We start from the raw sequence: 27,674 nt of genomic DNA, 5'->3' as shown, positions 1-27,674 counted from the left end.
GTTCCAGTAGCGAGCGCTATAGCAGAGCGAAAGAATGACACATACTCGACGGGACAGTATTTTCTCCCTGCCCTTGCTTATATAGGCCTAGGCTCCTGCCACTGGGCCTGCAGAAGTGGAGTCACCAGCGTACCGGCTGCTGATTGGTCGCCGACCCACCAATGTTCGCTGCTTCCTGCCGTGGGGTCTGTCGGCCAAGAAGAAAGGCCATTAGCCAGTGCGGGCTTGATGAGACCACCACGTTCATCCATCATTTTGTATACTGGGTCGCCTCCCAGGGAGCAGGGTACAACATCCCCTTAATATTCAAAAAAATAAATGTGCACTTTATAAAATTAATTCAAATGACTTCTGACACAAATCAAGGACACAACCTAAAAAAGTTTGTTTTTCCTTTCATTTAAAAGTGATGTTAATGTCGAGTTACAGTCATAGCATTGGGTCCTGGCAAAACAGTCAGTTCTCAACTTTTTCACCCATACATCACCTCAAATATTTATGTTTCTCATACTGATGCTGTTTGATCTGCCAAGTTCCTCAAGCAGATTATTTGTTACTAAGAATTCCTTTACTGACCACAAACCACCAATGACAAATTTATTGGTGGGGCAGGGAAGAGAGAGAAAATAGAAAAGAGAAAGTAGCTGACAAGCTCGAGCGCCCTTCCCAGATCATAGCCAGGATTTTCGTAGGAAAACTTGGGAGATTTTTTGTGTCATCAAATTTACAACCTTGTTTTACATACATCATTGTTTCCACTGCATTGCCACAGATCACATCAACAAACCAAGACCACAGGTTGAGAAATACTGATCAAGGATGTAGGGGAATTTGTATAGAGCAAGCTTACTTTTCCAATAAGCTACTGTGTAATTCTAGACGTGTACAACATGCACCACAACAAATCCATTTATATGACATGTTAACAAAGCCAAACATCCCAAGGCACTTTACAGATGCATTAAACAAAATTTGATGCCAGGCAGACCATCAAAACCATGGTCGAGAAACAAGTATCAAGAGCATCTTTAATGCAAAGAAGCAATAAGGTTTTGTGAAGAAATTTCAGAGCTCGTGATACTTTAAGACAAACTGTCCTTGGTGAAGCAATCAAGTGGCCACAATTAGATTGGCATAGTTATCTCAGGAGGGCTATAGAACAAGAATCTATTATCGCGTTAGTAGAAGCAATACCACAGGGAGATTTAAAATTAAGAGCAAAATTTTCAGATTATGATGTGGTTTAATTGGGAGCCAAATGAAATCAACCATCAAATGAGTGATGGGTAAAATTGTGCAAATTAATAGTGTATTTTAGGCTGACAACAAGTTTATGAAAGGATTAGAATTTCTTTGTAACCAATAGCCAGGAATATTAAACTAAATCAATCACTGAAAAAAAAAATCAACAGCTAAAACTATAAATAAACATCCAATTCTCAGTCTCAACTGCTCTTTCAGTAATCCACAAAGATCACAAGTCAAGAAATCAAATCTTAGCAGGATTAGAGTGAACAAGATATCAACATATTTACCAATTTTATCAAAAATACATACAGTTCAAACAGTAATTAAAATTGCTTTTGCCATAACAATCTGGAGCATTAGCATCTTTGCTTTGCAAGTCCATTAATTCCCTTGAAAGGCTAATGAACCAAGGTAAAAAGAATCCCAGATATCATAAACTAAAATTCCTCATCAATCAAATAAAAACATGCTGAAGTCATAATGACTTCAAACTATTTTTACTTCAACACCAAGATTTCCACATTTAAATGGGATGAAATCTGATCTTTTGACACATTTTAAATGACACAAAATTGTATATCTAATCAAATCATTTAAAAATTAAATCAATTTGTTTTTTTTTAAAGTTTAAACAGCAACATCCTTGCTTGAAATAACATTTTCATTATTCCATGGGTTTCACTACCCAAATGAACAGCAAAAATATGCACGTGCTATTAACACAAAACAGTGCTTCCGTAATCAGTCTTTAACAACAATTTATGGATCATCAATGGAGAGAAAACCAGTTTTTTTAAAAAATGAAAGAAACTGACGAAGCAGACTTGTACTTCCTACTGATTTTGAAGTCTCTTTAATATGGGCCTGATACAAATTAACTTCAATGAACACTACAAAAAAAGTCATCTGGTCGTAAAATACAGTACATGGTCAGTTTTATGTAAGTTTGCCAAAAGGGATGCAAACCAGGACAACCTCAAACTGCGACGCAGGATTGAAGTGTATTAAAAATCGTTTTTTCTCATCCATTGTGCTGTCTTTTTGCTTAAGTTTATAGACATTTGAGCACTAATATTGGCCTCTTCACTTCCATCTGGTGGATCTAATTAATTAGGCAAGGAAATCGCTGCAAATTTCATACTGCTCTCTTTATTGATAGACTTTAAAAAAAAAAGACATTTCACTTTGACTTAAACTCACAGCTGCTATATGAGTTCAGTGTTTTGTAATGTCTGGATAATTGGTATAATGGCTTTGGATGCTGATGTCACCTGACTATTGATGAACATATGGATAGTATCAACTTCTGAGTTTATTCATAGATTTATGCAAACAAAAATTCCAAAAAAAATTTATTTCTGTGAATTAAAAAAATAAATAGCATGTTTTCCTTCGACCTAAACGGACTGTTAATACTTTCAGAAATGGTAATTTCTCTATTGCTCAGTAGATGGTCTGTATTATATACCTCAATTCAGCAGACTAACTCAAATATTAAAAAACAAACATTCCCATTATTCAGCCACATGTAATAGGAAAAATGTTCCATTTTCACTTGATTATTCATCAATGGATTAAAAATAATTACAAGACACAAATGGGCTGGAGGAACTTAGTAGGTCACAATCAACCCCAGCATTTGCAGACTTCCTTGTTAAAAATTATTCATCTTACTGATTCATTAATGAATATGAAGAAGTGTTTTCCCCGTCCATATTAAAAAGGCAAATGGCAAAATACAACAATGTTTGGTTTGTACAACTGTAACATTTGGAAAAAAGGCAAACAAGGAGAATACAATTCGTACAGCAGTTCCACATAATATTTTAAGTTCTAAAGTCACACTTGGTTTGCACAATAATTATGGTCATACAGTAACTTTCAACTAGTAGAAAACAGCAGATTTCAACCAGCCACACCAATATTAGAAGGTAACAAAATTTGCAAGCAGACTCAACATTTCCTACTCAGTTTTTCCAAGCAAAAAACTAAATCTTTTTCACATTAAGTGCATACAGTTAAATTCACAGTAGAACTCTGAAGTTCAACCCAGTTGATAATAAATTGTGATTGCATTGAACTCCAAAAATTATCAGCCTCCACATTTTGTTTCAATCTTCATCATAAAGATATACAAAAAAATATCTAAATCCTCATGGATCACTGGTTAGATCTTGGTGTATTGATTTCTGGCCACCACCTTTTCAAAACAACAAAGGATCTGGAGTAGGGTCAGGGGAAATTTACCAGAGTTCAGTGACTGCAATTGTACAAAGTCATCATCCTAGAGTTCCACAGCACGCAAACAATTCCTTCAGCCCAATTCGTCCATCCCAATCAAGCTTGTATCATTTGTGTGTTTTCAGCTCATATACCTTTTCTATTTATGTTCCTGCCTAAATGGCTTTTGAATGTAACATGTCCCTGCGTTTACCTCTTCTTTTGGCAGCTCATTGCATATACCCACTACCATCTGTGTGAAAAAGGTCCCTCAGGACCTTTTTAAATCTTTCCTCTCATCTGAAATCTATGCCTCTGGTTTTAGATGGCCCTACCCTGGGAAATAGGTTAGAATTTATTTACCTTTCTATACCCCTCATATGTGCCATGTCACAGAATGTTCAGTTTTTCACAAAGCAGAAAAGGTTAAAGAGTATTTTAATAAATGATCAAATTTGCAAGTACAAACCACAAGAACACATGAAACAGAAGTAGGCCATTTGGCCCATTGAGTCTGCTCTGCCTTTTCATTATGCACTGATCCATTCAGCCCCACTCCCCTACCTTTTTTACCATAACCTTTAATACCCTGTCTATTCAGATACCCAACAATCTCTGCCTTAAACATCTTGGCCTCCAAAGCCCTACGTGGTCGCAAAGTCCAGAGGCTCAAAAGTCTCTGACCAGAAAAATTCCTCTGATTCAGTTTTAAATGGGCACCCTTCAATCCTGAAGTCATGGCCACTTACCCTACCACAGGAAACAACTTTGCCACATCTACTCTGTCAAGGCCTTTCAACATTCAAAATGCTTCTAGGAGACCCCCCCCCCCCCATTCTTCTGAACTCCAAGTACAGTACAAGAGCAGTTTAACATTCTTCATATGTTAATTTCTTCATTCCAGGAATTGACCTTGTGATTTTCTCTGAACCCTCTCCAATGCCAGCACATCCTTTCTTAAATAGAGAGCCCCAAAATGTTCCCTCCTCTCCAAATGAGGCCTCACCAGTGCCTTATAACCATATAACCATTTACGGAGAGGAAACAGGCCATGTTGGCCTTTCGAGACCGCACCGGTTCACCGATTTTGTGTGCCCTCTTCAGGCACTGGTCTCGGTAGATCTTTGGATTAAGACTCAACATCACATTCCTCCTCTTGATATGAATACCAATATTGTATTAGTCTTCTTTACCCCCACTCAGCCTGGGTTAACCTTTAGGTATAGTGCACGAAGAGTCCCTATGCACCTCTGAATTATTTGAATTTGCTCTCCATCCAAACAGTAATCTGCTCTTTTATTCTTTCCACCGAAGTGCATGATCATACACTTTCCAATATTGTATTTCATTTGCCCACTCAATTTACATTTCTGCAGCATCTAAATTCCTTCATCACTGCCTGCCCCTCCACCTATCTTTGTGTCATTTTCAAACTTCGTCTATTCCACAATTCAAATCATTAGCACGTAATACAAAAGGAAGGGGTCCCAACAAAGACTCCCGCAGAACTGCTGATCAGTCAATGTTGTATCCATCCTGGTACTTTTCCTTTAATTCCATGGGCTCTCACCTTGTTCAGCAGCCTCACGTGAAAAGGTCACTTGAAAAACCAAACATGCAATATCCATTATATCCCCATTCCTGAAGCAACTGATGGTTTCTTCAAAGATTTGCAGTGTTTGTCAGCAAGATTTTCCCTCAAGGTAACCATGCTGACTTGGGTTATCTTGTCATGCATCTCCAGGTACTCCGTAACCTCATCCTTGACTATCAACTCTAACAATTTCCCAACCAACAAAGTTAGTTAAGTCAAGTCTAGTTTATTGTCATCCGATTGTACAACCCGACGAAACAGCCTTCTCCAGTCGTCAGTGCAAAACATGTAGACACAGAACCAGACATAACACCCATAAACAATACATGTGCAGGACAAATAGTCATATGTACAAATAAATAAAGGCTGTTTCAGGAATACGAGAGTCTCACCTGGTTAGTGTGAGCAGTGGGGGAAAAAGCTGTTGCTTAGTCTGGTGGTGCTGGCTCCGATACTCACGTATATCTTCCCCGACGGGACCAGCTGAAAGATGCTGTGTGGAAGGTGACTTCAGTGATTTTGCGCGCCCTCATCAGACAACAATCTCAGAAGATCACGTCAATGGGAGTGAGTGAGACTCCAGTGATCCTCTCTGCCACTCTTATGGTCCCCGTGGATTGAGCAACTGAACTGCACTGTGATGCAACCAGCCAGGATGTTCTTGATAAAGCTCCTACAGTCGCTATTGTGCCTTGCTGACAAGTGAGGAGATGTTGAGTGCTCACAATAAGTCACTCGTTAGGTCATCTCCCCTCTCTCCACTACAGAATTGTGTACAGCATACACTACAGAATACAGAGTACATTGCAGAGCACATGTGTAGTGGAGGGTAGGGGGGAGGTTTGGGCGGAGGAGGCAGATGCAGCCTTGTTCGCACCAGGGATATTGGTGTATACCAAATCCAAGGTGTTCTCCAGTGCCAAAGTTGACATGCTGTTGAAACCCTGGTAAGACTGATTTCAGGTGGGCGTAATTGAAGTAGTGAGCAACAATCATGGTACCATCAGGGTGGGATGTCGAGGTTTCACAGATGGCACCATAAAGCTCCTTCCTGGCTTCACCCTCATTAAATGAAGGCTGAACGTAGCAATCAACATGGCTAAGAATTCCCTGGGCAGGTAAAAGAGTCTGCATTTCACCGCAGTTACTCTATCTCTGCTGAGCAGAAAGTCTTCACAAGACATGCTGATGCACCAGTTCTTGTTTACAGAGAGAATAAAAGGTATAAAATGCTTTCCATTGCCAAGCGATTTGGAAACCAAAGGGCACAGGTTTGAAATTATTGGCTGAACAACTAAATGGGCAAGTAATTTTAAATGAGTTATTACAAGCTGGTGTTTCTGAAATCTTGCAAGTGAACCAGTGGACAGAAAATGGCTTGCAATAACAAAGCAATTTCCCAACCTCCATCTGTTCAACGCATTTAACAATTATGCTTTCACAATGGTAAAAACAATGAAGAGATACAGGAATATAATTGCACCTGAACATTGATAACTGGGCTCTTTTGCTGTTCAACAGCATTAGTACTGTCCGTTATCAGTTGTTCAAGGCAAAATTTATTTGATGGCCGTTTGGACCAAAAGCCAAACAATATTCTCATCTTCTAACAGCACTTTTATTTCTTGCATTTCCAGCTATTTGAGATTTAAGACCTATAAATGAGCTGTAATACAGTATATTGTGCCTACACTTAGTTCAATCTTGAACCAAAAAGGAAATTGTTGTTTACCACTTCATTTCTCAGGTTTTGTGGAGTGAAATGCAAATACAATAATTAGAAGGCTACTCAGTCTCTCAAACTGCCCCACCATTCATTGTGATGTTCAACCTGACCCTCTGAAGTGTTAAAGGCAAGTTCAAAGTTTTACTGGAAAAAAAGTCAGGATCAGAATTTATTGTCACGAACAAGTCACGAAATTCATTGTTTAGCAGCAGCGTCACAGGGCAAACTTACATATAAACCATCAACTTAATCAGCAGTCTAATCCAGATTTGAGCAACTTGTGCCTTTGCGAATCATAGATCCTTGCTATTCCACAGATTTTAACTACTCAGAACAAGGACCTACCTTCTTTGACCCTGCAAATCCTTCAGATTCCAAGAAAAAATAGGCAAATGGCATCAGCACAAATAAAGAAAGGTTGGAGAAAAGTGATGCAAGATTCCACAGACCTAGAATAAAAATAAAATATAATATTCAATATCTGTAGATCGAGTTATGAGATTATACAATAAAATGTTTCCTATAAATATTATATGTTCCACTTTCTAATTGGAAAATCACCATCTTACTTTTTGAACTAATTGTTCTGTTGTATTTCTAGACAAAAGTGGTAAATGAACTAAAATCAGTTTTCTCATGATAGTTCCTTTGCTTTTTTGCATTTTTAAGTAAATTACTCTTTGACAAGAGATATTTTAATGAGATGGCACATTGCAAGAAATCACGTTTTTAACCACATCATGAAGAGCTAAAATAGTCTTCAGATTTTCAGAGAATAGTTCAGCTCATCCTAAAGGAACAAAAAAAGATATTTATGCCCAAAGCCATTTCCCAGAACTAGATTCGTAGCCCTGCAAGTCAAAGCTCCTGTACATCCAACACATTTAAATGTTCTGTGGTTAGTAAAGGATTACCTAAGGTGGTCAAAGCCTTTTGTAATTTGGGCAGTCTTCCCTCAGTCTCCTTGGTTCCAAAAGAAAAAAAAAGATATATCCAACCTTTCCTCAGAAGTATAATTCTGTGTATAATTTTCTCTGCATTTTCTTAGCAAAACTATTTTTCCCCCTGCAATAGATGAACATATCTCAAATACCTTCTTAACCACCTTCCGCCAACAACAGTTCCCATGGTTCCTCTGACAACTCAATACCCTGCCATTTATTCTATATTCCTTTGCCCTGTGCACTTCTTTCCAATAAATTACCTCAAATTTCCCTGGATTAAATAGTTGGTTAAAACCCTTACTGAAATGCATTCTGACTACATCATACGCACTGGATTCATTAATCCACCCATTACCTCCTCAAAGAACTCAAATTATACCAATTTCCTCCATGACAAACCAAAACTGTACATCCCTGAATAATTTGTTCCTTTTCTAAATGAAGGTTTACATTGTCCATTAAAATTTATTCCAAATTGCGCACAATTGAAGTTAAACTAACTGGCCTGTTAATCCTTATCTCCCTTTTCCACAGTATTTTTGCAGATCTCAAATCCTCTCCCACCACTCCAACAGCCAAGGAGAATTAAAACATTGTCGGTAAAGTTGTCTTTCAAAAGCCTGGAAAGCATTTAATCTGATCCTGGTAACTTATCCACTTTCTTAGAAACTAAACACTTAATACAACATTTTTCTTTCCACACGTACCACTTTCCCTATGCCATCAGTTCTGTGATTAGTAAGGGATTGCTTAACGTGGTATGTGAATGGGAAGGGAAGGTTGAAAATCACTGCTCTAGACCCAGTTGTTTTTGAAATTTTACTTGAGAAAAATTGCCATTGGCCCATTTCCTTTGGAGTTAAGAAGCCATGCACATAACAAGTCAATTAGGTACGATTAAAACTGTGGTTTACAAACTTTTTCTTTCCACCCCCATACTACCTTAAGCAATCCCTTAGAGCACTCATGGCATAGGGAATACTTAAAGTGGTACGCGAGTGGAAAGAAAAAGGTTAAGAACCATCTGCTTTAACTACAATATTATTCTGTTCATGATAACAAATGCAAAATCCTCATCTCCACATAAAGTTAGTTGCTCTAATTAAGGTCTGTTCTTTACACATACGCAAAACATCTTCAGCTTTCCTTCAATTTTGCCTGCCTCTATTTCCCCCCTCCCCCCATACTTGGTTTCTGACCCCTCCCCACCACATTGGCCATTTAGTTACTCCTACATTTTCTTTACTCTGCCAAGCTTTGTGCTGGATTAAATTTTATTGTTTCAAATAAGATTCCCTTCACTGCCTTACCCAGCCTCCAATGCACCTCGTCATCTATGGGACTGTAATTTTGGCAGATCCATCCTCGTTTTTTTATGGGAACATCTTTTTGCTCTTCTCCATGAATGTTTCCCATTGGTCCAGAACCAATTTACTTTGAAGTAAATGCTTCCAGTTCACTTTTGCTCACTCACTTTTTAGTAAGTTACACCAATTTAGAATCTTTACTCAAATTTTATCTATGGCCTTGCCATAACAATGCTCAATCCAACTGAACTGCTGTAAAGAGGCTACAAAAGAGATTCACGAGGATATTTCCTGAATTAGAGCTCATGAACTTCAAGGCAAATTTGGAAAACTTGGATTGTTTTCACTGGTGTGACAGTAGGCAAGATGTAACATGAAACAAATATATCAAATTATGTGGCAGAGATAAATGATCAGTCTTCTGAGAATTGGAATGCCAAAATACTGTACTAGCAATTCTTTTTTAATGTGGTAACTATCTAGTACATGCTACCAAGGGAGGTGGTGGAAGCACCTGTGTGTTTTAAAACCAACTTTTCTACGTAAAAGATATCAATATGCCTGAAAGATTGCAGAGATTTACTAGGATGTTGTCTGGATTTTAGGTACTGACATATAGATTAGGATTTTATTCCCTGTAGTGCAGAAAAATGAGGGGAGATTTGATAGATGTATTTAAAATTATGAGGAGTACAGAGAGAGTAAATGTAGGTAGACTTTTTCCACTGAGGGTAGGTGAGATACAAATCTGAAGACATGGGTTAAGGGTGAAAGGGAAAAGTTTAGGGGGAACTTCACACAGAGAATGGTAAGAGTGTAGAACAAGCTGCCAGCTCGGATGGTGAATGTAGGCTCAATTTTAACATTTAAGAAAAATTTGGACAGGTACATGGATGGGAGGGGTATGTAGGGCTATGGACTGGGTGCAGGTCAGTGGGACGAGGCAGAAAAATAGTTTGGCACAGACTGGAAGAGCCAAAGGTCCTGTGATGTTCTATGGTGGTAAGTGCAATTTTATGGAGAGCTTTTAAATGAATTGCATATTCTGCCTGATAGGAGGGGATGAAAAATAATTTGACTAATTTAATACAAGTTGGATTTTTTAATACAAGGCAGAAGGAAGACAGGATGTAGGCTTGCATAATGGCTGGTATTGCATTCACATCTGTGAAATGTCTTGGGGTCTTGGTGAGAACCATCCCTTTAACAAGCTGTGATGCATCCTGTCAGGATACTTTAAAAGGTGAATCTACATTGGGGGTCATGCCTAATTTTTTCCCCCCACTGCTATCAGACTTGATTAGAACGCTCATTAATACAGTGCCCTTGCGCTGATTCATCCGAACTTTTCTCTGCAATATTATACACTGCACTTTGTTTTTGATGAGAATGACTCCATTGTCATTTTCATCATTCAATGTACATATACACCAAAATTCTTGCTTGTAGCAGCTGATCAGGTTCTTCATTAAAAAAATACAATAGCATATATTAAATTTAAAAAGATAATAAATAAAAGATAGTTAATAAATATTCACAATTACCACAATCCAAGAGAAAAACTGTTACAGGTGAGTAGTCCATCATTAGTGTGATAAGGACCTGACAATTGGAAAGAAACCATTCTTGAAACTAGCTGTGCTAGTCTTCAGAAGAAAAACAATGAAATCTGTAGACACTGTGGTTGAAGCAAAAACACAATGCTGGAGAAACTCAGGTCAAACCATGTCCTTTATAGAGCAACGGTAAAAATAAATAACCAAAGTTTCCGGCTTCAGCACTTCATCACCAAGGAATGGAAAAATGTCAACAGGCGTCCAAGCAAAAGAGTGGGTGGGGTGGGGAGGAAGGTGTGGTTGAAAAGGCAGGAGGTGATCGGTGGAGAAGGGATAGAGGGGACAGCAGGAATCAAGGGGAGGAGGGATGGCTAGGGGAAGGGAGGGAGGAGAACTGGGAGGGAGGGAGGGGAAAGAGGAGTGCTCGTCTTCAGACTTCTGTACATTCTACCTGAAGGTAGTAGTGAGAAGAGATTGTAACCAGGGTTTATGGGGACCCTTTATGATTTTGGCAGCCTTCTTGAGGCAGTGCCTCAGATATTTATTTAATGAATTGCAGGTTGGATGCTGTGATAGACCTGGCTATTTTTGCTGCCTTCTGTGTTCATGGCCACTAAACTTCTAGCAGTGCACTTGTTGAGTTTTGACAAAGCTTTCAAAAACATGCCAAATCCCCTCAAACTTCTTTGAAAGTATAGGCGCTGCTGTGCCTTTTTTCCCCATTACCTGCTGCACAGGATAGGTTAACTTTCCTAGATAGCCCACAAAGTTTTCCCACTGTCTCTTGGTACACATGACAATAAACAATTCAATTGTTCACACCTGGGTTCCTCAACCTCCCACCACATATAGCAGTGAATGTAGATGGTCAATAGTCTAATATTTAAATTTTTTTAAATTTCTGAGATCCTAATTCAAGATTTAATTTGCATGATGCATACCTGTTGCCCAGAGGAGCTTCAACTCCTTTCGTGTCCAAGGAAGAGTTAAGTAATGCTTTAATGGAGAACAATAGTCCAATTGAACATCTACTAATAACGGCTAGCATGTTAGATTTATGATTGTTCCCAGCTCAATATAGATTGCTGTATCCTCAACAACACTGGAGAGAATCAATTTGTAGATTGATCTTCATGGCTGGCACATGAAGAACCTCAGGTATTTACATTTCTGACGAAAGAAACAAATAGTTTGGAATTTCAGTCCACTGCAACTCATTGTATTTAACTGTGATTAATCAACCAACCTTACCAAACTAAAAATTCCAGGTGCCCAGATGTCATAAATCTGAAATAAAAACTGAAAATGCTGTTTTGGAGTTGGGACATCATGTTCCAACTGTACAGGATGATGCGGGTGGGGGGGGGGGGGGGGGCGGGGAACTGCACCTGGAATATTCCTAGCTCTCAGAGACTGTGTTAAGCAAGAGGGTGCAGAAAAGATTCAAGGGAACTTTACTGGGAGAGGAGAGCTTTAGTTATAAGGAGAGATTGGATAGGATGGGATTAATTAACCGAGAGAGAAGGAGGCAGAGGGTTGAGCTGATAGATATTTATAAAATCATGTTTGGCATAGTCCTTTTTCCTCAGTGGGAGAGCCTAAAACTAAAAAGCATTGATTTAAAGTGAGGGGTAGGATTCAAAAGGGATCCGAGGACACATTTTCCCACATACAGGGCAGTGGGTACAAGTAGCAAGCTGCCAGCTTCACAGTTGAAATGGAAAAATACTTTTCAAAAATTATATTTTCCTTGGGGCAGAATTTAAATGTGAAACATTCTTGATCAGAGGAGAGTTTTAAAGGTGGGGATGTATACAATAGCAGGTCAAATTTAGGGTGGGATACATTTCCTCCTGATCTCTGAATTCTTGAACTAGTTGATAGTCAAAGGTTAAACAAAGATTTTCATCGTGACAGGAACCCCACCATTTTAAACTTACAGCAGGATTACCAGGTCCTTAAAAAGCCGCAAACACCAGATTCAAGAGTAAACCACTTCAAAAATGTCCCACTTTTTCAGATGTGGAACAGATGCATCTTTAAGATTTCTTGAATCAGTTGAACAACAAAAAGAGCATGTTCAAGACGAGTTGGAGGCTGGATAATAGCACTTCCGACATTGCATTTAGCTGCTGGATTCAACCCATCGAGTCCAGCAGACAGAGAAAAAAAATAACATGCTGGAAAGGGGGCTTGGATGCAATCGATACCAAACCCTTACCTTTATGTCAGAGACAGTTGGCAATGTAGCAGTGACCCCATTCTTTGAAGTGTGTGGCCAAATCTGGAAAAAGGTGAGCAGGTTCAGAGATTGTGTTTAGTCATTTGACGGTATTTTAAACAGTTTTTTTGGGGGTACCATTTAAGCGAATATTTGGATCTATTTGATTGACAGAGCCATTTAAAAATTGTTCAAAAATGGTTTGGCAGTAGTGAACTGACAAAACATTCATAATACACTGCCAGAGGCCTCCTTGTCCTTGGGAGCCTGCTCCACCTCACAAGACACCTCCAGGGTGCAGAGGGTCAATTCATTAAACCCACTGCATCCTGAAAAGGTATCTGCAGACACGCAAGCACCGCAAGCTGTGGGCCCAGGCCAAGGACTGGGTCTAGAACAATCAGATCCAAAAGAAAACAAACACATTTCAAATTGAAGCAGTTTGGTGATCCTGGACTTCCGGTTGAATGTCGCTTCAATTTGCAATTCCATTCCTGCTCTACAGCCTCCAGCACTGCAACAAGTGAAGACCAATGTAAACAAGATCATCTTGCCGGAAACTGCAGCAAGAAACAAACTACTGGAAGAATTTAGCAGTAGAGGCAGCATCTGGAGAGGGAAAGGTAACAGACAATTAAGGTTTGGATCAAGATGGATGGAAATCAGAAAAGAGGGGCAAGGCAAGATCCAGGTAGGTCAGGGAACAATAGAGATAACAGAGATTGGGATTTGAAGATAACAAAGGACAGTAGATGATCAAATCAGATTAGGAAGGAAGGTGGCCAATAAATACAGAGGACTTTACTCTCAATGCTCAACTCACAGTGGACACATTTCACTGATCCTCAGCGATATTGAGGGAGAAAGTGCAACAGAGTGGAGTTATGTGCCTCCATTCTATTGACCAAGGTGATTCAAAATAGCCCCAAAAATCAAATGTAACACCATCCAGGGATCTAAACACCCTTTCCACACGAGGTAAAGATTCACTTGCACCTTCTCTGACCTCATTCTGTGCTCCTGATCCAGCCTCCTCTACATTAGAGAGACCAAGCATAGACTTGGGGACCGTTTCACAAACCATCTACGGTCCATCAACAAGAGCCACCCTGTACCCAGGTCACTGGCATTGTAATAGCACTGTGCTAACGGTTAAACTAACAGTGCCACCTAAAATCTATATGCCTGTTGCCATTATTATTCTTCCATAACCTCCTCGCAGTATCCAATCTTTGCAATCTTTACAAGCAATTAACCCCTTTCCTTTATTTGGTATAACACAATTTCAATCCATGTTTGATGCTTCAACTGATGTTAAGCCACACAAAATCGATACAACAAATTAAACTGCAGTTAGTGCTAAATGGATGCCTATTAATAACAATAAGATAGGTATATATATTTTCTGTGTCCTATACTAGGTTGATTGAGAACTGGTTAAGAAAACATATCCTCAACACAAATTTGCCAGAGCTATCCAATTGCTCAACAAAATACTATTGTTGTGCACTACCACCACCTGCTGGTGCTTTGGTGCAAAGATAGATAAAACTATTAAATACCAATCAAACAGGTTATAAAGCACCTGAATACCAAAAGTATGAAGTCCGCACTCATCAATTAAGAGTATTTCTCATGATTTTGCAAAAAGAGCAGATACTAACATTCTATGGTGTATGTAATTGAGTATCCTGCCCTGATGCATCACAGCTGAGTCTAGAAACTGCTCTATCCAAGACAGCAAGAAATTGCAAAGTGCTATGAACATAGCTCAGGCCAGTACACAAAGCAGAATCTTCTTCAATTACTCCCTTCTGCACTTTCTGCTGCCCCAGGAAAGCAGCCAACAAAATAAATTACCTATTTCATTCTAGTCTCACTCACCTTCCCCATCAGCCAGAAGAGTTTCAAAACATACTGCCAGATCCAAAGACAGCTTCTTTCCCATTGTCTTCTTGGCTCTTGACCAAACCCCTCAAAAGGCAAAAAAAAAAATCTTTTGCATGAAGAATGAGAGGGGATCTTACAGAAACATACAAAGTTATGAAAGGTATAGATAGAGGAAGGCAAGTTGTTTTTGTTGGTGGGAGAAGACTCAAACTAGGGGACATAGCCTCAAGACTCAGGGAAGTAGATTTAGGAAGATCAGGAAGAACTGCTATTCCCAGAGGGTGGTGAATCTATGGAACTCACTTACCATTGAAGCTACCTCAGTAAATATATATAAGACAAGGTTGAATGTATTATGACATAGAAAGAAATTAAGGAATATGGGGGAAAAAGCAGGTTGATGGAGATTTCCGATTTATCGTCAGGAGATTTTTCCTACAGGTGAAACAGATGAGCCGGTCACAAAAATCAACCATGATCTCATTGAATGGTGGAGCAGGCTCAACGGACTGGATGGCCAACTCCTGCTCCGATTTCTTATGCTCTTGATCTTGTAAGCCAACCTCATCGTAACCCTTACACTATTTAACTGTATTTTTCTCTGTAAAGCTATATTATCCACTTTTATTTCTGCACTACCTGTTGTGCTTATGTATAGGTTGATATGCTTGAAAAGCACAGTTTTTTTTTTAAATGCATCTGTATACAGAAACAATAATGTAAAAATGAAATATATTTTGAATATGCTGCTAGAGATCGCATGGTTGAAAGCTGCTGAACGAATAGTGTAGGTGAAAATAGCAATGAATTTATAAATGCCTCAAGGTGCAACCATTATATTATTCAGGAAGACATAAAACATTCTCAAGGATAGACCTGTTCCTGTTATCAGCCCACATTCAAGGGAGAGTTAGGAAAACGGAATATAAAGCTAGATTGTTATCGGATCACTCACCCCTGTTATTAGCAATAGAGCTGGAGGACATCCCACTGAGAACGTATAGATGGAGATTAAACTCCATGCTACTCAAAAAACAGGTTTTAGAGAACTGATTGAGCGCCAAATTAAAATGTACTTTGAAATAAATACGGAATCAGTGGAAGATAAATTTATACTATGGGATGCAATGAAAGCGTTCATCGGCGGGCAGATAAAAAGTTATGTAACTAAGATGAAGAAGGACTACAATCAGGAAATAGAACAGCTGGAAAGGGAAATAGCAAGTACAGAAAAAGAATTAGCAATAAGGGAAGATACAACAAGAAGAGAATTGGCGGACAAAAAAAATAAAATATGAAACACTACAAACATACAAGGTGGAGAAGAACATAATGAAGACAAAACAGACGTATTATGAGCTAGGAGAAAAATCACACAAAATACTAGCTTGGCAGCTTAAGACAGAACAAACTAAAAGAACGGTATTGACATCAAGGAAATAGGACAAACAAATTACATATAACCCAATGGAGATCAATTAAAACTTCAAGGAATTCTACGAGCAACTATATCGAACTGAGAACGAAGGGAAAGAAGACAAAATAGACGAGTTTCTAGCTAAAATTGAACTATCGAAATTACAGAGGAACAAAATAAATTAATAAAATCATTTGAAATAGAGGAAATACAGGATATATTAAAAATACTACTGAACAATAAAACGCAGGGAGAGGATGGACTCCCAATAGAATTCTATAAAACATTTAAAGACTTATTAATTCCTTCTCTCCTGGAAGTAATGAACCAGATTGAAGAAACACAAAACATGCCAGATTCATGCAAAACAGCAATAATTACAGTAATACCAAAGATGGGGCTAAGATCCACTAACACCAGCATCATATATCACCAGCATCAATATCTCTACTCAACTCAGATTATAAGATAATAGCTAAACTATTAGCAAACAGATTGGCCGACTGTGTACCAAAAATAGTAAAACTAGATCAAACTGGATTTATTAAGAAAAGACGAACAACGGACAATATCTGCAAGTTCATTAATTTAACCCATGCAGTACAAGGAAACAAGATGCCAACAGTGGCAATTGCCTTAGACGCAGCGAAAGCCTTTGACAGAGTAGAATGGAATTATTTATTCAAAGTACTACAGAGGTTCAACCTACCAGAGAAATATATTAATTGGATTAAAGCATTATATAAGGGATCATTGGCGAAGGTGACAGTAAATGGATATATATCAAGCCAATTTAAATTAAGCAGATCAACTAAGCAGGGATGTCCACTAACTCCCTCACTGTTCGCGTTAGCTATAGAACCACTGGCAGGACTGATAAGAACAGAAAATAAAACAAGAGGGATAAAAATAAAAGAGAAGGAATATAAAATCAGTCTATTTGCAGATGACATCATAGTATACTCAACAGAACCAGAAATATCAATAAAAGAATTACATAAGAAATTGAAGGAATATGGAGAAGTATCGGGGTACAAGATCAACACAAATAAAAGTGAAGCAATGCCAATGAATAATGTGGATTTCACAAAGTTTAAGAAAGAAACACCATTTAGATGGCAAACACAAGCAATTCGATACCTAGGTATACAACTAGATAATAATCTAGGCCATCTATACAAACTAAATTACCAGCCATTAATTAAGAAATTACAAGACGACTTAGAACATTGGAAAGACTTACCACTAACACTGATAGGAAGGGTAAATTGCATTAAAATGAATATCTTCCCAAGGATACAATACCTATTTCAATCGTTACCAATTCACCTAACAGAGAAATTCTTCAAGGAGCTAAAGAAAATAATAAGGAAATTCTTAAGGAAAGGGGGGAAACCGAGGAGAGCACTAGATAAATTAACAGAATGGTACAAAGGGGCTTACAGCTACCAAACTTTAAAAATTATTATAGAGCAGCACAATTAATATATCTATCAGATTTTTATCAAACAAGGGAAAAACCAAATTGGACCAGATTAGAGCTAGATAAAATAGGGGAGAAGGTACCTGAACATATACTATATAAGTGGGATGAAAAGCTGGTGCAACATAGGAATTCACCAGTACTGCACCATCTGCTCAACATTTGGAAGAAGATTCACGTAGAAAGGAATAAAACAAATTATCAACTACCAAAATTAATATTGACGCAAAATCAACTAATCCCTTTCACAATAGATAACCTTTCCTTTAGAGAATGGGAGAGAAAAGGGATCAAAAGAATAGAAAATTGTTTTTCAGGAAATAAATTATTATCTTTTGAACAAATGAAGGACAAATATGGTATAACTCACGGTACAATGTTTGCATACCACCAACTGAAAACCTACTTGAAGGGAAAATTGGGAAGCAGACGGAGGTTACCAGAAGGAAGCAATTTTGAAATATGTGATTACAGACACATGATAATTAAAAGTTTTATAACAAACATGTACATCAAACTGCAAGAGAACGAGGAAACAAGCTGTAAACCTAAACAAAAATGGGAACAAGATCTAAACGTAAAGATAAAGAATGAAACAGGGGAAACTATGAGAAATACAATAAACACGAGGTTACGCAGGATACAATATAATTGGTTACACAGGATATACACCACACCCCAAAAGTTAAATAAATGGGACCCAACAGTATCAGATAGATGTTTTCACTGTGAGAAGGAAACGGGAACCACAGTACATGCAATTTGGGCATGTGAGAAAGTAGAAAAGATTTGAGAAGATCTAAACCAGATATTAAATAAAATCACAAAAAGCAACATACCAAAAAATCCAGAGGTCTTTCTTCTAAGTAATATAAGAAGTAAATAACTTGGACTCTATTTGGATGGAGCACAAAAAAGATTTATTATGATAGCCTTAGCTGTAGCAAAAAAATGTATTATGTCAACCTGGAAATTAGAAGATCGCCTGAGAATACAGCAATGGTACATAGAAATGAATAAATGTATTCCATTGGAAAAAAAATAACATATAATTTAAGAAATAACATCTCAGTATTCGAACAAATTTGGGAACCATACATGGAACACAACAGAGAAGTCCTACCGCGTACCTCCATCGCCTAAAATGACAGAAGATGACGAAATGAACTGACCCAGTATGTAAAAGTAGAAGACACAAATTTCTTGTTTATTTTCATTGTGTGATGACATGGTTTGATGGGTTTAACAAAGTACAATCCAACACAAAAAGCTCATAGGAGGGGGGAGGGGGAGAAGGGGAGAAGCTGCTGCAGTCAGTGAAAGGCTGGGAAAGTGCCAAGTGAAAAGCCTGCTAAAGACACTATTTCAAGACAGGTTAGGAGTTCAGCCTATTCGAAATCTCTGTAGTGGCTGGTTGTTTAGTTTCTCCTGAAATGGGGGAAAGAAGAAGTATTTGCAGTAACCTGAAAGGCGGCACATTTCTTTGGAAAGACAGTTCGGTTGCTGATTGAAGGAGGTGCCGATGCACAGGACAAGAAAAGGCTACAGAGCTGTCAACTCGGCCAGAACCATCATGGGCATCAGTCTTCACTCCATTAAGGACATTTACAAGAGGCAATGTCTTAAAGCAGCCTCTATCCTCAGGGACCCTTACCACCCAGGTCATGCCGTCTTCACACTGTTACCATCAGGAAGGAGGTACAGGAGACTAAAGATGAACACCCAACAGTATAAAAACAGCTTCTTCCCCTCTGCCATCAGATTTTGAACCACAGACACAACTTCGCTTTCTCTTCTTTTGCACTAATTTACTGATTTTTTTTTAATGTAATTGATGGCAATATTTGCACCTGTAATGTTGCCACAAAACAAAGAATTTCATGACATGTTCATGATAATAAATTCTGAAAAAAGGCTGCTTAAATTCCAAGTTGCTCCTCAAGATGGAGCTCTTCACTCATAGCAATTGAGGTTTCCCAACACTTCCAACAAATTTTAAAGTCAATGATGTTGCTCCATTACCAATAATACAAGATGTGTTAAAAAAATATACAAATATAGTTTGCTTAATGATCATAGAACAGATTAAAGTAAAGTAGATTGTCTGCATAACTGAATATTTAACAACTTAACAGGGTCCAAATATATGCATTTAATTCCATGCCTGGGAAGGGCCCCATGTGATAATATTTAAAAATGAAATTAAGTTAAATCCACCACATTACTACAAGTCAATTACTCTAATTTTGATTATAGGTAACTCACTCGAAGAGATCAATCAATAAACATGTGGACAGTGCAAGATTATTTGAAATTTCAAGATACCTGTAGTGCCTCAGTTACTTTCTCAAAGAAGAAAATCAATTAAGATAAATGGAGTGCAGACTTTTAGAAAGCATCCAAAAGGAAACTGAGAAAGTACTTGGGAGGGACCATCACAGCTTCATTCAAAAGCTCAAAAGGGAAATGTCTCCTCGTCACTGTGATAACCTGAAAGTAGTCTGACCGTCTTTGAGGATCACTCAAAAATTCCCCAAACTGCATTGATGCAGTTTCATTCAGCTGATTATTCCCTCCCCAAAGAACATTTATGGGGAAATTATGAAGTAAACACAGTCTGATGGGCACTCTAATATTTCTCTTTATTTGCATGCTCCCAAGTCTAGAGCAGAATAGCAATAACATATTTTTGGGGTCAGTCTAATTAAAAAGGAAATCACTGTCATAATCCTATTAAATTCTGTTTCAAGCCCTCATATCAATATTTAAACCAGCAGACAGCTGGTACAAAATTATCGCACTTTATCAGGCAACAGGATTAGGGTAACACCATTACAGCTCCAGCAACCCAGATTCAGGTCAGATACTGGAAGAAGTTTGCGCATTCTCCCGGTCCCCTGTGCGAGTTTTCCCTCGGATCCCCAGTTCTTTCGTGCCTTCCAAAACGTAGTTGTAGCTTAATTGGACAGCTGGAATCAGCTTCTGCCATGTTGTAAATATATATATATATATATATTTTTTTTTTATTTTTTTTTTAAAAACACAAACATTTGTGGACTCTTGCTTCAGAAAGTGGACAAAATTGTCTTTCTTCGAGATAACCCAAGGAACAAATTAATTTTTTACTAACCGTGAATTAACGAGCCGTTCAGCCATTGTATGTAGTAATTTTGTGGGAGAGAAAGCAGTATTTCATTGCTGATGATAGAAAATGGCAACAATAAGACTGATCCGGCAGAAACAGCCAGAGTGAACGTGCACAGGTACAATCTGAAAGAGTAAAAAAGAGTCATAATCATCGTCATTTCAGCTGACAGTCTTCAATGAGAACCCTCTAACCAAATTCGCGGCATCCTGTCCCACCAGATAAGGATCTAATCGCAGATGATGGGAGTGACAGTGAAAGAAACTCGGTCATACAGCAGAGAAACTGGCCCTTTGACCTAACCTGCCCACACCAACTGAAAATGTCCCGCCCCCACTTGTTCCACCTGCTTGCCCCAAACCTACCCTTGTCCGCCTATCGGTCTCATCTGTACTTTCTCAGAATAATGTAGTTAAAGAATTCAGGGAAGAAGACAGTAGAACTCCCCAGCAAATTACCAAAGAGGAGCAAGTATTGTATGTGTTAACAGACTTAAAATGTGAATAAATACTCAGATCTCAATGAGATGCAACCCAGGCTGCTATGGGAAGCAAAGGAGTTTTGTAGGACTCTGACAGAAATCTTCTCTAACCACAGGTGAGGTAGGAACCAGATAGGTACATACAAGCCTTCCATTTTACCAGCAGAATATTATGACTGCAAATTGAATACTTGCGTAAAAATAAGTATTTTGTTGTAATACATACGAAATTCTGTTCACAATGGCATCTTCATCTTCATGGTCATCTGCAAAACAAAAAGAAAATCTTAAATCTATTCTGCAAAATAAAACCCTTTGGATTGACAATCTAAATTAATTTCAGTTTTAAATGGATTAAAACAAATCAACTGTCCCTTTTCCCCAACCCCCCTCCTCCCACCCATAGTAATTAATATTAAGTTTAATAAACCATGAAAAACTCAACTTTAGTATGGATTTGTTTGAATGAGTCATAGACAACAAGAACATTCTAATTCCTGTAAGCAACTATAAAGGAAAATAGTCGTAACAAGGTGCTTGCCTGCTTTTTGCTCATAACCCAAGGCAGAGTTCAGGCCCAAATCATGACTTCCTATGGATGCTGCATGACCTGCTGAGTTCTCCAGCACTTTTATATATTATGCTAATAACATTCTTACAGTAGAGGGAATAAACTTCTGTTTAGTAACTCTGAAACTGATTCAATCAGAGTCCCAGAAAAACATGGCCAAAGATGGAAAGGCTATAGGAAACAGAAACCAAGAAAATTATCAAACTACCTTACTTATCATCTTTACAATCACATTTTTAATTTCAAAAACTGACAAAAGTTGACTGTAAAGATGTACCATCAGAAAGACAAAGCGCACAATCACAGATAAAACTAATTTTAGGAGAAATAGTGAGACGTCATAAAGTTAAAATTGTGGTCGATCGCTGTGCAGCAAACTAAACAAAAATAAAAACACAGAAGCTATGAGTGAGTTGAACCAACCGACTGACTTTACTGGAACTCTCAGCTTATTGGCATCACTCCCATGATCCTTTGCATCCCCTCCCACCAGAACCATTGCAATGTCAGGCCAGTGCAAGCCTGCACTCCCGTGACCTGGTTCGCTTGTGGATCAGTGCAGTTTGCTACAAAATATCCTTAAAGAACAGCACATAGCAACACAATTTAAGGAAAAATATAATTGGTTCTAATCATTGAGACATGCCAAAGACATGGAAGACAGTTTCCTGAAAGGAAAACCAGCATGGATACATATTCTCTTGTGCAGCTGTGTCATTCACAATTTTTTTCCAACTTTCATTCTGGCCATCAACCCAAGTCAGTTTAGGCCTGGCCAATAGTTAAGAGCATTTTTTTTTAATTTAGGGTATTCAGCATTTTTCGTTTTTGCTTTTTGATCCTCCCATTTATTATATATTCCCTTGCCTTACTGCACCATCACAAATACATTACCTTACATTTTTCTGGATTTAATTCCACTTCCCACTATTCCACCCAACTGATCTTGCCATCATCTTTCAAAAAACTTTCTGCTTTGCTATCAAACTCGAGGGGAATTTGTGACAGATGCAACAAAATAAAACACCAAAATAAACTTAGTAGCAGAGCCAGAAAAAGAATAAAGCACGTGAGGAAGTGTCACCAAATCAAGCTCCAAATAGTTTCAGTTAGTGTTCACGAGAGTAGCTTATATTAACCCCTTAAATAACCAAGTGGAAAATGTTTTTATTAAACAGAATAACTGAGTATTGCTATTTAAATAAATAAACAAACCTTCAATACACTCTTAATTATCTGAACAAAATGTATTCTTTCTGATCAGGAAATGATAAAATATCACTCGTAGTATCCAAATTATTTGCAAAATATCAAAGCACAAGTGATCAAAATGTGAAAAATTGCTTGACAAAATATACATTTACGGACTTAACATTGACAGTATTGATTTTGGTTAAGTGCATTAAAATTTCATTTGAAAATAATTAAGGTAAATTGAGGGCATGCAAAAGTGAGATTATCTCAATCATTACATGATTTACAAAAACCCTTTGTAAGCCGTCAGTCTTGGCTCAAAAGGTTGAGAGCCAAAAACATAATGGAGGCTGCCACGTCACTGCTCATTCATCTCGCTCTGCAGAACTTCATTGTGCAGTTTGGGTGCTACATTTCTCCATAAAATAAAATCAACCAGTTTTCAGGAAATGAACACCAGTAATTGGCTACAAACATCATTGGGACATGTCAAGACCCTTTTCTTAAAGCAAAGCAAACATTGACACCAGCTGCACAAGAGAATCTAGATCATACAGATTTTTTTTTTTTACAAACAGAAACTGTGTCCTTCGATAATGTTTTTTCAAGAGACATCTTGGATATTGCAACAAAGGAAATATCAAAGCTAACATGATATTCTGAAGTGAAGGTTTGATGATGACAGCCATTAAGTTTCTTGTCTGCCATAAACTATCTTCAATTGTCAAATTCAAAATATTTAAACCATTGCTTTCAGTTTCTGACATCATCATGGGCACTTTTCCCTTCTTGACCTCCATTTCAAAGTGAGCAAGACTTCATAAAACTTAGATACAATATCAACCCTGGATTGGACTTCAACATGGCATAATGAGAACAACTGAAGCTGCTTATTTATGCCCGTTTAACATTTCACCTCTTTCATCCACTCCTGAACCCTTATAGAACATGACAGAACAGAACCAGCCCTCAGCCATGATGTACACCACATTCTAATTTTTCCCTACCTCATACCCACAACGATTTTTCTTACAATAAACTCTTGGATAAGAACGTGGATGCATGTCCTGGGTGTACCAACCTCTGCCACCAACAATGGCAATGCATCCCAGCCACCCACTCATGTTCTTGGTGTAAACTTTTCTCTACTCACCTTAAGTAGACGTCTTCTGATATTTGCTGTTGTCGCGCCAGGAAAAAGGTGCTGGCTGACGACCCTATCCAAGCTTCTCATCATCTTTAAAAACTATAAAGGTCACCTCTAACCCTTCTAAACTATAAAGACAAAAGCCCTAGCTTGGTCAACCTTGCTTCATATGACGTGCTCCAATCTAGGTAACATTCTGGTAAATGGCCTCTGAATCCTCTCCAAAGCATCTACATCCTTCTTGTAATGAAGTGACCAGAAGTGAATGCAACATTCCCAGTATGCTCTAATCAGTATTGTGATCAACTGCAACATTATCTCATCGCTCTTGAACTCAGTTCACTGATGAATTCAAGACAACACACTTAACCACCCTATCAACTGGCATGGCAACCATGAGGGATCTATGAACCTGGACCTCAAGGTCTCTCTGTTCCTGCAGACTGTGAAGAATTCTGCCATTAACCACATACTCCATTAACCACATACTCTACCTGCAAGTTCGATCTTCCAAAGTGCATCATTTCACACTTATCCATCTGCCACCTCTCTGCCCAACTCTGGATCCTGCCTCTATTCTGTTTTAACCTCCAACAATCTTCTACACTATCCACAACACTTTCAACCTTTGTATTATCTGCAAATGTACTGATCCAATCCTCCACTTCTTCATCTAAGTCATTGGTCAGAATCAACTCATACCCAACTAAAGATATGGACCCACTGCAATTCACCTATGCCACAATCGCCCCACAGCAGACCCAATCTCACTCTCTACTCGGTCCTGGATCAACAAGACAACAGCAACATGTACATCAAGCTACACTTCAACTACAGTTCACCTTTCAACACCATCATATCCTCTGTACTGGTCAGCAAGCTTCAAAACCTGGGCCTTGGTACCTCCCTCTGCAATTGGATCCTCTACTTACTCATCAGCTGACCACAGTCAGTTTGAATCAGAAACAATGTAGTCTTCTCCTCCTCAATGACGATCAACACAGGTGCACCTCAAGTGTGAATGCTTATCCCACTGCTCTACACCCATGACTGTGTGGCTCAGCACAATTCAAATGCTGTCTACATATTTGCTGATGACACCACCATTGTTGGCCGAATTACAGACAATATTCCAAACACAGCTTATAGAGCTGCAACAAGTGTAATCTCTTGCACACAGATATAAAGGCAATCATGCTATCGCTCTTCAACACCTTGTGTATTTTTTTTTATATAAAAAGACACAGGCCCTTCTGGTCCATGAGCCCGTGCCACCCAATTACACCCAAATGACCTACAACCCCTGTAGGTTATTAAGGATGGAAGGAAACAGGAGCACATGGAGGAAACCCAAGCAATCACTGGGAGAACCAACTCACTCTTACAGACAACACCGGATTCGAACCCGGGATGCTGGTGCTGTAACAGCATTGTGCTAACTGCAGCATCCCACCGCTTAAACATGCTGCCCCACTGCTAACTGTGCACTATGTCAACAATTTCAGGCAACTAAGCACTTGGACCCCGAGGTCTCTCAGTTCTACAACATTCCCCAGGTTCCTACCATTCATTATGTTCTACCCTGATTTAACTTCCCAAAATGCACTTCTTTACACTTGTTCAAGTTAAATTCGACTTGCCATTCTTTTGCCCACTTTCCCCAGTCGATCTAGATACACCATTAGATAGCCCTCTTCACTGTGCACTTCACAACCAATTTTGATGTCATCCACAAACTTACTAATCCTACCATCTACATTGTCATTCAGAAATTTTTTTCTTCAGATCCTGTCCAACTCATTTACTCCTTACCTTAAACATATGCCTTCTTGTCTCTACAAAAGGTAAAACAATGCTATTTGTAAACAACATCATTCCTCCTTCAGCCTCCTCCACTTGAAGAAAGATTAAACCCATTTTATCTAATCTCTCCGTATCATTAAATTGTTGCATTTCAGGCAAGTTCTTGGAAATTCTCCTTTGCATCCTCTTCAGTACTTCCATATCCTCCCGACAGTGTGTCAACCAGAACCAAACTGTACTTCAGCTGTGGCCTAACCAAAGTTTTAAGATGAATGCCATGCCAGTGTATTCTGTGCTTGGCCAATGAAGGCCAGCTGCTCGTGTGGCTTTTTTGATCCATATCTATCCATGCTTCCACCTTCAGAGAAGCACAGATTTGTACACCAAGGTCTCTAGTTCCTCAATGTTGACCAAGACCATACCATTCATGGTGTATGTCCTACTCTTAAAATGCAACAGCTCATTTTTCCTGGGATTAAATTCCTTCTGCCACTCATCTCCCCAACTTGCATTGATCAATAACCATCAACAACTCTGCCAATTTTTGTCTCATCTGCAGACTTATTAATTATACTTCTCTTATTCATTACCAAATTATTCATGCATTTGATATATAGTGAGGGTCTTGGCAATGATCCCTGGATATACCAATGGTCACAGGCTTCTAATTGGTGTAGTCTCCTCCTACTAAGCCAATTTTGGATCCAACTGCCAAATTGTTTTGGACACCAAGGCCTCTCACCAACTGGTCAGCCTTACGTATGAAACCTTATCAAAGGTTTTATTGAATTAATGTCCCATTAATTGATAGATTATCACTTAGATTATAAAAAGAAAATAAGCAAATCTATACAAAGTTCAGCAGCAAGAAAAGGGATAAAAATATTTTATGAGAAAATACTGGTCTGTTAAAGAAATTTTTTTCTTTTTGTAGCACAGCTGGAAGACGTTAGAACCAAAGCCATGCTGTTCTCAAAATTCGTGCTAGATGTTTTGCCAAAGTTTGCAAAGTGCGAGTTACAGGTCATGCAAACAGGCTGGAAAAATTGGAAGCTAAACTATATAAAAAGGCTTGTGCCCATCTATGTATGGACTTTCTTGTAGAAAGATCCTGTTATAGGTTACAACAGGTCTTCTCATGTAACAGAGCACCTGCTTTGCAAAGCTGATGAAGTCATGTCGTACTCACATAATTTCTCATACACTTCTTTATATTTAATCGAAGTTAACATAATTACATTTAAAAATTGTGTTAAATTATTAAATAAAGCCTGCAGACGGTTGTTCATTTATTGAACCAATCTCCAGAGCAAAAGAGTGCAAAGCCTTGCTTGCTCATTTTAGGAAAGCATTTCAAGAAAAGCATTATCCCGGCAGCACTTCCAAAGCATGTCAGCAGTACTATACTTAATGCAAAGTATTTAAAAGCTGAAAAAAAAATTCAGACAATCAGTTCTATAATGGCTATATAATTTAACCAATGGTTCAACATAAATTTCAGACAGAATATTATCTAACTCAAATACCTGACAATAAAAAGTACAAAGAAAACAATTAATAAATTCTCAAGGTGAAGCGACTTCAACTAATTTCATATCTGCATTTAGCCCAAATTATGCCTGGTGTAGTTGATCAGAAAAAGAAATATTTTTCCCAGTTTTTACATATTTTCATATGCAATTGATTGACTTTCATCTGCAAATATGAAAAGTTTATACTATTTACTG

General features: G+C 38.3%; 1 protein-coding gene across 20 annotated transcripts in view; it reads right to left on the bottom strand.

The window, feature by feature from the left end:
• lmbr1 (limb development membrane protein 1) overlaps positions 1–27,674 on the bottom strand; it is a 305,384-nt gene that overhangs the window by 244,259 nt on the left and 33,451 nt on the right. For 16 of the 20 annotated variants that reach the window (XM_069914759.1, XM_069914763.1, XM_069914760.1 and 13 more), the window contains 3 exons: positions 21,459–21,498; positions 20,737–20,876; positions 7,134–7,237 (listed from right to left, as the gene is read on the bottom strand). In XM_069914759.1, the coding sequence (XP_069770860.1) occupies positions 7,134–7,237; positions 20,737–20,876; positions 21,459–21,498 (284 nt within the window). Of the gene's footprint in view, positions 1–7,133; positions 7,238–10,583; positions 10,642–11,536; positions 11,739–12,816; positions 12,856–20,736; positions 20,877–21,458; positions 21,499–27,674 lie in introns of those variants that run through there. The other 4 variants (XM_069914761.1, XM_069914755.1, XM_069914766.1 and 1 more) reach the window with 4 other exon arrangements.

The sequence above is a fragment of the Narcine bancroftii genome, chromosome 1 (assembly GCF_036971445.1).
Source record: "Narcine bancroftii isolate sNarBan1 chromosome 1, sNarBan1.hap1, whole genome shotgun sequence".
NCBI classification, from domain to species: domain Eukaryota; kingdom Metazoa; phylum Chordata; class Chondrichthyes; order Torpediniformes; family Narcinidae; genus Narcine; species Narcine bancroftii.
The sequence above is the reverse complement of the archived record's forward strand: the minus strand, read 5'-3'. Positions and strand labels throughout refer to the sequence as shown.